Genomic DNA, 12440 nt, shown 5'->3' on the forward strand with positions numbered 1-12440 from the left:
CATTTCTCTCTTACCAGCTAAAACATTACCTGCACAAGGTTACCACAGTCCGGAGCATACCAGGCCCACAGGACTGTGCTATCCTAGCAAGAATTGACCCCTTCCTGAAGGAAACTCTCCATACTCTATGAATTGGTTGTGGTTTGCAATATAACAATACCCTCCTTTGCTGAGTGATATTCCAATATGTACCTAAAGGAGGAGCTGCTCCTGAGACAAAAATCTAAAACCCCACGTCAAACCTCACCCCCCAACAAGCCTCAGAACTTACAGACACTGTTATCTGCAGTATCACAAGCAGCTTCAAACAGCTGGGCGGTGTTACTTGGGGCCTTAGGCTCTGCAAGAGGCATGGCCTCAGGTTCTGTTGGTCTCTTCAGGAGGGGGAGATGACTTTTACTGTGCATTTGACTTCTCTTTTGTGTATTCCTACTTTCTTATTATCTCCTCTCCCAATAGGAGGTGACAGCAGAAATGACTGGATATCAGGATCAGGGTATAGGGAACAGGCCAAAGGAGGAGGCGCACCCCTTCCTCCGGTAAGACCCTGCTATCCAGAAGCGAACCAGAGAGAGTAGTCACAAGCTGTTCACGTCTAGTCCACAGACTGCTGAGCCGACCAGTGAATGCTCTACGAATATTTTGGCTTAGGTACAGCCAACGGCCCAAGCAACCTTCTAAGGAAGCAAATGGCAAAGGCAGGCAAGTTGTCACTCTGTTGACACCGTCCTGGTCACAGCAGCTGCCTGTGCCAAAACCCAACCTCCACCACGTTTCCTCAGCTGTGAGACAGAAAAAACTCCTTTGCCTTTTCCAGTAGACAAAATGCCAGCAGCTGAGAGGTGCTGAAGGAAGCCTGGATAACACACAGGGTTGCCCATACAGTACTAACCTTCAGACAAGTGGTTTTGACTTCCTACCTGCTTATCAAATGCCAACTGCTTCCTTAGAAACAGGAGCAGATAAACATGAGTTAATCCTGGCAAAGCACTGGATTGTCACAGAACCAATACGAATGGCCTTGAATGCTGTCAGATGGGGCTTCCCAGCCTCCTGCTAGCACGCCCTAAGCACAAACTAGTTTTTGTTCCACTTGTTTTATTCAGTGATTCTTCCCAAGCCGACCTGCGGGCAGAGATTTGGCTGTTGGCTCTCAGGCAGTTCAGCACTGAGCAGATGTACCGAGCCACCCCAAAGAGCCTGCTGGTTTCAACCACCACGTACCCTGCGCCTCGCAACGGGACCGTGCAGTGAGCAAAGGCCTGTGCATGTCACAGAGCTTATCGCTGATGTTTGCAGAGACAGCTGAACGGGACCAGCACGCTCATCATTGTCCTTGGAACCTGTTATTTTTCGTTCAATTAAGACGCGATTCTCTTTACTTCTCATACATTTTCACCACTGGATGTCACAACCCCCAACCACTCGGAATCTCTTCTCTGCTGAAGAGCCCTGCAAAGCACCCCTTGACCTGTGAGGCTAAGTGATGTTGACTTTGGCACGTGGAGAGATTACTTCCAGGGCTCTCACAAAGAGGGTCACTCCTGTTGCTGTTCTTTTATTACTTAAAACCAGGAGGTGGGACGTCCTTAGCACCAGGTAGGTAGGTGTTGTTTCATTTTGTAACACCAACGTGTGCTGAGAAAACCAGACTCCAACAGGAAAAGTTTTTTGCTTATTTTATTGTATCTAGAAGTCACTCTGAGGCACCCAACGCTGACACTTCCATCACAAGTCCTTTAAATGCTTGGCAGAATGTCTGTGCTACAGACCAGCCCCGGCCAGCACCTTGCAGGGAGCTGCATAATTAAATGAATGGATGAACCTGTGGTACATGCAGGAAGCGAGGGGGACATACATTTGGTCTTCTAACGTATTCGGTATTCTTTCATGGATTATTCAATAGGTAACACGATCCCGCTCCCAGCAGCTCCTGGAGGAAAAACTAAGGATGTGTCAAACTTCTCATCTACAACATCTTTCCAGGAACGAGCTCCTTGTCATGCTACTAAAGACGCACAAGGGAAAGCATCACCCGTGAGCTACACATACTTTCTCACTGCACCTCCCAAGTCTACCTCATCCCAGGCCACCGCTGCTGGAGTGACACAGAGGCAATCTTCTCACGTGACAGAAACCGTCTTCTGGAGAATTTCATTCAAACAAGATTCCTACTCTTGGCCTCCATTCTGCGCCGGCTTTTTAAGGCCTGTCAGTATCAACTACAAGTCTCTTAGGTCAGGAATGTTCTGTGGCATAGATCACACGGATAGCCTTATCGCTACACTGCCCACACGCTGCAACCCACCGCACATGACCCACTGGATCGGTGAGGACTGCAAACCCAAGCCAGGGCAACCAGCCTCGGTCTCTGGAGCACAGCCACCACCTCTGGCTCCTCAGCAGGCAGTTCAGTAATGTTTTTTTCAAGTGATTTAGTGTTTGCACATCGTATGGGACTTGGGCAAGCTGCTTTACATTAACGGGATGGAACCGACTTCTTCCCCAGGCAGGAGGCACAGTTTGCTGTACCACAGGAGATCAAAAGGTTGAGGCATTCCCAAGGGAAGGCGGGCTGGCCTCTTACCACTTCACTTCTGGCAATACCCAGCACGTACATAAGCAGGGACGCAAGGAGCTAGAGATGAAAGTACAGTTCTCTGGGGCACGGGTATGACTAATGGGGAAAAAATCAGGAGTATCAATAGTTGCTGTTCACTACCAATGCTAAGGAATAAGGCTAGTCAGGGAAATTAAAAAAAAAATAAAACAGGACTGACTTCGGAAACTCAGCCAATATAACTTAACAAAAGAAATGTGCAGGAATGAACTAGGTCAGCGTAACCCTAAAAATACCTAAATGCAGCAGAACGGCACATACAATAAGGCACTTTATTCGAGAAAAGATACAACAAATTTCAAAAGCTGGAAACAGAAGGTGGATGAGCTCAGGCTAGAAATAACGTATGAAATTTTTACAGAAATTCCCACAAGAGCAGAACGCCATGTCTTCCTCTACCAACACGGTTGCACGTATCTGCTTTACTTCCTAACCAGAGGTGTTATGGAGATTACTAAGCACTACTGCAGAACAGGCTGTCTGAATACTCACCTTGCTATTTAGGATTAGTAAGAGAAAGCAAAAATGGATGAAAAATGGTTCCTGTTCCAAGTAACACTTGCCGCTCCACACAAAATGACAATAGCAGGTTCTCCTGTTTGCATCTGCGTGTTTGTGCACAGAAATGTTTGTGCATTTCTGTGATTCATGTTTGGGAAGCAGAGTATTGGGTCTCTGATAGCCCTTGGCAAGCATGAAGATCCATAAGGGCAGGAGACTCTCGGCTTTGCAAAAAAAGCAAGCAAAACCCACAACAAAACCAAAACCAAACCACCAGTGAGTATCAGGCCCCACAAAATGACTGATCTTGCTAATTGCAACGTGTGCAATGGAGAAATTGCCAGACTTGTACTCCAAGGCCCAGTGATGGCTCCATGATTTGATCTGCAGCCTCAATTTTGCTTTTCCCTAGCTTTCTTGAGAGGCACTGAAAACACTTGCAAATGGAATGTGAACAAAACCCTACAGGTTTACAAACAGAAAGCCTGGAAACTGCTGCAGGTATCAGAGGTTTTATGGATCTTGTCCAAACCACAGGCACATGCTACCAGATAACCTGCAAGGCTTTCCCCACACCAAAGGTTAGATATAATTGAGAAAACATGCTTCTATGAGTAACAACAGATACAGATGTTCAAGCCTAGCATCAGTTCTGTGTTATGCCACTGATTTTCTTTGCGACTCTAAGCACCCATGAAAAAGCAAAGCTTCAGACACTGAATACTATATATAACTGCCAGAGATCTGCTGAAAACAATATAACCAACAGTTTGTATCCAAGATGAGCCCTGCTGTCTTTCCTTCTGCCTTGCAGAGGAATCCAGATCGACTGGAGCACTGGGCGATCATCAGCGGGACGAAATTCAACAAGGGTAAATGCCGGGTGCTGCGCCTAGCTCAGAGCAATGCGGGGGACAGGCACAGCCTGGGAGCTGAGCGGCTGGAGAGCAGCCCTGCAGAAAGGATCTGGGGGTGCTGGCTGACAGCAGGCTTAACGTGAGCCAGCAGGGTGTCCTGGCAGCCAAGAGGGCAAACTGCATTTTGGGGTGCAAATGCAGCATGGCCAGCTGGCCCAAAGGGGTGATTTTCCAGCTGTATTTAGTGCTGGTGCAGCCTCACCTTGAATACTGCATGCAGGTCTGAGCTCCGCAATCCGAAAAGGCTGTTATGCTCCTTGAAAGCGACCAGAGGAGGGCAACAAAGCCGGTAAAAGGGCTGGAAGTCACGTCCTGTGAGGAAGGCTGAGAACTCTTGGGTTAGCAGGTCTGCAGAAAATAAGGCCAAGAGGTGACCGCATTGCTCTGCAGCTTCCTGAGGAGGGGAAGTGGAGACAGAGGCACTGATACCTCCTCTCTTGGAATGGGTTACAGGACACATGGGAACAGCACAAAGCTGCACCAGGGGAGCTTCAGACCAGATATGAAGAAGAATTTATTTACTGTGAGGGTGGTCAAACACTGCAATGGGCTTCCTTGTGAGGAAGCTGATGCCCAACGCCTGTCAGTGTTCCAGAAGCACTTAAATAACGCCCTCAGCAAAATCCTTGAATTTTTGGGTAGCCCTGAAGTAGTCAGGCAGTTGGACTCAATGATCTTCGTAGGTCCCATCCAAGCGATCTAATTCCAATCTCTCTTAGGGCCCTTTTGTATTTAGGAAGCAGGAGCATAAACCTTTTCTAATGCTATGCTAGGAGGGCTCCCATATAACTACAAAATAATTCCAAGTCTCCTCAGGGGTCCTTTTGGTTTCGTTAGCACGCGGATACACTTCTAACAGAGACTGCTGCTGTCTTGCAACCACAGGAAATGATCTGCAGCCAACCCACAAACTCATCACGAAGAACACCCAAGTTATACCGAACGTGCTGTCAGTGGCTCTTCAGCATGAAGTGCTGCAGGACAGCAGTCCCGAAGAACTGCTGAAACCTGGTGGGGCACTGACCAGCTCCACACGTTTGGAACCCACTGCATAAGGCCATAAAAACCACCGAGCACTTCTGTTTACAAAGATTCGGTTTCTTCTATGATAGCTACAAATAACTCCTTTGTCTCTAAACACCCAGAGGACAGCTCCGAATGGGTAGAGATCTCCCTCCTTTCTCCTCCAAATCCTATCTTTCCTGCTCCGACCCTCTGGCCCAAGGGATCACGAGTAGCTGCAAGAGGAAAGGCAGCCAGGCAGAAGAGTACAGGGAGAGTAAGGGCAGATCTGCAGAGGAATGGCCTTCTTTTTGCACTGTTCTCAGGTTTTGTATTTCAGACAATGACACTGGGCCAAGTTAATTTCCTGCAATTGACTTGGGCCCAGAATTGTTTCTTTTCTAGGCTGGGAAGAAAACCCTGCGATTTTCATTAACTTTCAAATCTCCTCCGCTAGTTCTGGTCTCATAAATTCTAATTCACGACACAAATTGACATTTCAAACCTTTCACCGACTAGCAGTAAGAGTAATATAAGAATCCTTATAGACCTCATGTTGTCGGCGCTAACCTACTTTGTCTGTGCATTTCGTAAAGGAATTTTGCTGTTGCTATAAAATGCAGGAAGCATGGAGTATATTACTCAGCTTCAGGGACCAGTGCATTTGATTAAATTCCACTGATCTACAAATATTTTAAGAACCACACATTCCACCCTACAGCTAAAATGATTTAGGAGTTAATCAAATTAACATTTAGACTCTTAATATCTCTAACTAGTTTGCTGGAGCCCCAAACAATTAAGTATACAAAAAAAGCGTCTCTGCACATAAAATGCATCTCTGTAAAAATGTAGAAACTTAACAACAAACCAGGAATACAGGTGCCGGAATCCCATGGGCCAAGTAAGATCCTGCAAAGCTCTGCAGTTCATCACACACACATGGAAGCACCTCTTCTAAAGCCCTCCTGTAGGTATGAGTTATTCCCCCAGAACATTTACTTGCAAAATTGTACGTGTGCTGAAAATCTGAGTGCTTAAACCTCTTCTGGGTCCAGATCTGAATCTCTGTCTCATCTCCGACTCCACAAAAATAGCGTTGGCTTTTCTGCAAGCTTTTAAAAACTTTGTTCACATCAAGAACAAGACCTGGAATCTTGTCCAGTTTTGACTGTCAGACCTCAAGGATCTAACATGTTACAACCCACATAAACAAGAGGTGAAAATACCACTTATGCTCTTTATTTTTGCAAGCACAAGGATGGGAGCTCTTTTTGCTTATTTTCTATATCAATTGCATTTTCAGCTCAAAGGGGATTCATTTCAAATAACTTGAGCCATGTAAATGATCTGGGCTTTGCTTAGTCACTAAAGGGAGCAGCCCATGGGAGGGTAATGCACCTCCAAAGTCTTGAATAGGAAGAATGGCTTCTGGAGGCGGTGCTCTCTCTTCACCCAACAGTTACGAACACTAATAGTTTAGGCAAGATCATTTTAATACTCTGAGTTGGATGCTTACTCTCACCTAGTAACCTCTGTCTGTGGATAAAAAAGAAAGCCACAGGACAAGCTGGCGTCAGATCTACAGATGAGCTTAAACTCAGCTAGGTGGAAGTTCACACGACTTAGAATTACTCAGAATTACATTTACTTGAGCTGTACTTCAGTAACGCTAAGGTGTAAACTCAAGAGATCAAACAAGTCTGCTACGCTCTAGAATACCAGAAGCAAGAATGTGTTGCATTTTCGTGTTTTTTTTTGTTTGTTTAAATAAGAAATCCACATGCTTTTGTGTGCGATGCCTGCAAAAAGTTTTCATTTATAATTTCGACAGACAAGAAGTTCACAAATTATCATGAACAAGGTCTGAATGAACACAGCAGAGTCTTATGTGCAGAGCATAAAATGCATAGTTAGACAAGACTGATGGCAGGGTTTGTTCTTTGTCAGAAAGATTAATCCCATCCTGGACAACTGACAGAATTTGAGACGTTCAATACAGACAGCTCAATAACTACATCAACAATTCATTCTTTTCAAACCCAGGCCCACTTTCAGAGAAAGAGACCTAGATGGAGAGAGAGCCCTTTTTAGAAGGGCAACACATCCGAATGGATTTCCCATCGCAAAAGACAATTCACGAGGGGCACAGGGTTTTGTTGTTTTGTTGTTCTTTTTGAATAAAAACAGCAAAGAAGAAAGTCACCTGAAACTTGTTCATCAAAATGCAATACACAGAACTCAGTAACAAAGCTGCATATTCACACCATGGATTAATCCTGTCTGACAGCGTCACATGCACAGTTAACCGTGAATATGATTAAGGATCAGTAATAATAATCATTTAGATCATCAGGTCACTTGATCCAAGCTAATCCTTCCTGTTAAAATGGCAAAGAAAAAAAAAAGGATCTCTCTAGGAAGTTGGTAATACAGTAAGTGGAGGACCAGAAGACGTTAGACAAGCATCCATTGCGAACTTGTATGTTCTTGGGCTGCATTACGCCCCAGAGATCCGCTATGGGTCAGGAGATATTTGACTGCTCACAAGGGGCCAATGAAGTCCCAAGGACTGAACCACACAGAAGGGGAAAGAAAGAAATGTCTTCAGTGCAATTCCCACGAGATGTTTATATTCAGGCCACCACGTCAGGAAAACTTTCTGATGGCCATCAATTCGAACCCACGTGCAGAAGCCCACAGAGAAATATGGGCCAGCAACAGGTTTCTTTCCTTTTCTTTCCTTTTTCAGTCTGCCAGGTTACATTTGTGGGTGAGGCTTTAGAGAAGTTTTGCACAACACAGCGGTGATCAGCACCAGATGTGTGGACAAATCAGTAAAGATCGGTTTGCATGGGGTTTTTTCGTTTGTTTGTTTTTAAAAGGCTTTCAATATTGTACCTTCTTATGACAAAAAAAAGCAAGCAAACAAAAATATCTTCCTTTACATCCATTAAAAAGGACAAATTCATTACAAGTAACAAAAAATTGTTAAAACACTTGGCTTAGACCATTTTTCCTCATTACAAAATATTAACTCTTTCAAATTAAAGATTTTTGTTTCCTCCTGAACTGACAGGATCCTCTGAAACAAAGTTATCTGCTTTCACACCTTGGCGGGACCCAGGCCTTTTCAAGCAAATATTGCTTTATTTTAAGTTTCTAACAGAGCAAAAGCAGAGTCACTGCAGAAAGAAGCAATGAAACAAAGGAGGACGACGTTGATGGACTTCCCAAGGTCGCTGCAGGTGCCAGACAATGGTTCCCAGGAGGGGAAAATATGGTTGTTTAAAAAGCAAATTTGGTGCATGTGGCAAGCGTGGATGTGTCCCGTGAGATCCAAGGTGACATGTATGACGACAGACATAGGAAAGGAATAAGGGGGAGAGGGGAGGGAAGGAAGGACGAGGAAGAAAGAAAGAAAGAGAGAAAGAGAAAAATAGATAAAAAAAATTAGGTCATAAATATAGAAAACATAAGAATCAAAGGTTTCTTTATTTTAGTAAATTAAAATGGCTAAAGGTTAGAGGATAGCATTAGCACATTCACACCGACAAAAGGGTCAGGTTCAGAAGCTCAGCAATGTCCAAAGCCGCAGAGCAGCGTCCGGGTCAGGGCTTACGGGGTTAGCAAGCAAATGAGATTAAAAATGATGGAACAGAAGGCTCAGTGATCAACACGAGAAAATGGCTGGCTGGTATTTGAAAGGACAACACTGCCTTTTACAACTAAAGAAAACAAAAGCTTTTGCGGAGCAGACCATCCACCTGCCTGTCCAAGTTCTTCCCCCAAAGCCTGCTGTACCGAGGATTTAGATAACAGATCCAGGTGAGCAAAACCTCAGAGGCAAGATGGACTCAAGAATACGGGGCTGACTTCCATTCGGCCTTCTAGTTGCCTGTGAACTACTGTAATGCAATTATTATTCTTTTCAGCAATACTCTTATCCTTCCATCCACTTTAGGAACACTGTGAAAATTCTACAGATGATGGTCCTACAAAGGACTCTACTCAATAAACATACATTTAGTCTGCATAAAATATCTAGCTATTACTGTCAAGCACAGCAATGCTATTTTAAAGGTCTTGGCTCTGGCTTTGCTTATCTAGCTCATTTCGAAATCAAAACACAAGCTAAACTCTATGAAAACAAGAGATGCTAAAGCAAAGTGGTAGACAGAGCCTCTTCCCTACTGCAATTGGGCATAGCTGCCTTCATCTCCAGAGAGGCCATGTCAGAAAAAACTACCCTGCCCTCCTGAAGTATTGTGCCAAACATGATTAGTTTGGAGTACAGCTCAGGGAACCAAAGGATCTGGAAATACCTTGAAAGGCCTAATGTAAGCCAAAGCTCTGTACAGAATGAAGACAAAAAAGCTAGAGAAACTGAGTCACCAATCCAGCATCGGCAGCAGTAACCATGTCACTGCACAGTGCTCTACTTGCTCCTTAACCGAGGCACATTCTTCCTAAGGATCAGCTGCGTCCATCTGCTGGGTCAGCCCTGCAGCAAGATGCAGTTTGAGAACAACTGCTTTTCTACGTGCTTCCAACATTTCCAAGCGCAACACTGGAAGCAGCAAACTCAAATACTGACTCCTCCTGTGCTTCACATAGTAATTCCAGAGAAGCCAAAGAAATTACACCCATGAAAACAAAATGGATATTTCAAGAATTCCCATCCTTTTAAGAAGTCCTTGCCCATGTTTCTGCTGCATTTAAAGGGCTCGGTGACAGCTGTGCTCATCGCTCCTCACATGCGATAGACTACAGCACGAACTGTATATCGCAAAGGAAACAGAGTTCTCCAAGATTGCTATTAGACCTGCGCAAATCATCCCAGCTGTCCCAGGTACCTCTTGGCATCCCACTGGAGCACGTAACAAAGTCTAAGAGAAAATACCAGCACCAGAAAGCATCACTGGCTGCAACCAAGGAGTGTGGAAGAACAAAAATGTTTATCAGTGCTTGTAACTTTTCCCTGAGGAGATATACAAGAGCGTAAAGGAACCATCTATTCGCTGTTCCAGCCTACTGCATTTGACTGTTCTGGTCTGAAATACCATTAAGGCACGCTTTGCCAAATACTCCCCACCTTCCCCTGCCACATTAGTCACAGTTGTCCTTCAAATATGCGAGGGTAGTAAGTAGTAGTGCTGCTGAAAATGAGAATCAGAGGGTAAGTTGCTTAATGAGTTACTGAGTATTCTTCCAACCAAAACTGCAGCCCTGTTCAAACACACATCCCAGTCCCTTATGCCCCATTTCCCCTCACTCTCCCTACCCTCATCTTCCCTGCCACAAACATTGTCGAGCCCCAACCACCCAGGTCACTCCTTTGTATGTCCAACAACGCTATCTGACTTAATCCAGTGGAGTTTTGGCATGCAACCGCACGAGCTCTCAGCTGTTTACTTCAGACAGCACAGGAATAGGGGCAGATTAAGGACTGAAGTCTCAGTGCAAGGTGAACACTGATGAAAACTTTCTGATTGTTCTAAGGAAAACGTGAGACTGAGTTAGAATCTAGAGGACAGAATGAAATCAAATCACTCCCTTCAGCACAGACTGTCAGCACCAATCTTGGCAAGAATATGCTTAAATTGGGCTGCGCAGTCAGGAGGTGGCTGATACATCAGCTTCAGTCCAGCTGAAGTTCGTCCATCTGCCTTAAAGCAATCAGAACTTCAATTCACAGGTGGTCCAGCAATTTCACCCCTGAAGTTCTTTTTTTGTTTTGTTTTGTATTTTTAAATTGTGCGTTACTATACCTGCGCAGAAATAAATAAAAGAAGGATGAACTGGATGGACAAACGGGCAGTAAGCAAGCACCAAGCAGGTTTGGAAGGGAAATCTGTATCGTGAAAAGCATTGCGCCAGAGAGCTCTTCTGCTTCAGTTTGAGCTGGGGATCCTGTTTTCAGAAAGCACTTTTCTGTCCACTGCTTTTCTCATCTGGTAATCCCGTTACCCTGATACAAAAAGCCAAGGTTCCCTGTGAACAGTAAGACAGGGTGGTTGTGCAGCATTCCTGCCCGTGTACTGCTAATGCTGTACATACGGTAACAGGGACTGCAGTACACGTATGTACGTGGCAAAAACTAAGCTTTGGATGGGTAACCAATTATGATAATGGCTTTAAGCAAGCAAGTTGTCAGGGTTACTCAGGCACATTAAAAGATGCAGCACCGTTGCATTAATTGGAAGCAGAAAACAATGGTAAAGCTTATGACTGCCGTACCTGGGATGACAGTGGGCTGAGCAGACGTTCGGAAAGCGTAGTGAGCTGGTTTGGACTTCCCTTGCTGGTTTTCAGCTATCACATAAACCTCGTACTCTGCATTCCAGTCCAGAGACTTGAGCATGACGTGGTCGCTGCCAGAAGGAAGTCTGATCTCTGGTTTCCATTCTGAGGAGTGCTTCTGCAGAACAGCAACAAGGCAGGCAGAGATGCAAAACATACAGCACAATGTTAGCAGCCAGCTTTGTGAACAAGGTAATAGCTAACTAACAAATGGAAAAGTGGGGAGGCTTCTACAGAAGGCACATGCTTCTCAGGTAATTCCGAGGTGCAAAACAACATTTGCTGATAGCTCTAAGTGGACAGGACAAGAGATGCTGAAGCAGTCTCTTTCCTGCTCAGAAATCTGTTTTCTGCAGTATTACCACGGCTGAATCTGTCAATTCTCCCTCTCGTCTATGTCACATCATGAGACTACTTCAATTTTAGAGGAGAAAAGCTGCAACTTCTGTACGTCTCTGCTCCACAAAGCACTTTAAGGATGTTCTTACATGTCTTTGAGTATCAAATTTTTATCATCTGCAGGACACACTGACCTCTTACCAGGGGGCTGGCACAGCTTATCATGACCGTTCTACTCTGCACTGTTTAAGAAAGATTTTAAAAGGGGCATAAAACTATCAACTTTGATAATTCCTACTCCAATTTTTCAGGGAATCCAGATGTCCACTTTGCTTGCACTTATTTGAAAAAGCTATTTCCAAGGTAGTCATAGGTAGTTATGGGGCAAGCGGAGTGGACTAACAAGCTGCTTCATCTCTGCTGGAATTTATGGTTCTGTGACACTAAATAATCCTTTTGATACTCCAAAGACACTCTCCGTTCTAAGAAGCTCTTGGTAACCCAAAAAGCACAAAATGATGGTTGTGAAGAACCACAGTGCAGGTCAATTACAAATGAGATCTGATTTAGTTAGCCCTAAAAGGGAGTTGCTTCCAATAGCATCTCTTACCTTATTATTTGGGTCTAAACTGTTGACGCTGAATGTTTTATTCTATAATCTGGAGAAAAATTTGGTATTGAAGCACCTGTTACTCAATAATACGTGACAGTTTTAATGACCAATTGAAAGCTGTGGTTAGACACACCTCTGAATATGG

General features: G+C 44.5%; 1 protein-coding gene and 1 long non-coding RNA gene across 2 annotated transcripts in view; one reads left to right on the top strand and one right to left on the bottom strand.

Moving 5' to 3' along the window:
- The window catches only part of LOC121058714, a 27396-nt gene extending 19117 nt beyond the window's left edge, over window positions 1–8279 (top strand). Inside the window, exon 3 of the long non-coding RNA XR_005814313.1 lies at window positions 3862–8279. This is a non-coding gene — a long non-coding RNA (uncharacterized LOC121058714). The remainder of the gene's footprint in view (window positions 1–3861) is intronic.
- Window positions 1–12440, bottom strand: part of NCAM1 (neural cell adhesion molecule 1) — a 112849-nt gene that overhangs the window by 9444 nt on the left and 90965 nt on the right. Inside the window, 1 exon segment of the mRNA XM_040534590.1 lies at window positions 11281–11461. Within this exon segment, the coding sequence (XP_040390524.1) occupies window positions 11281–11461 (181 nt within the window).

The sequence above is a fragment of the Cygnus olor genome, chromosome 22 (assembly GCF_009769625.2).
Source record: "Cygnus olor isolate bCygOlo1 chromosome 22, bCygOlo1.pri.v2, whole genome shotgun sequence".
NCBI classification, from domain to species: domain Eukaryota; kingdom Metazoa; phylum Chordata; class Aves; order Anseriformes; family Anatidae; genus Cygnus; species Cygnus olor.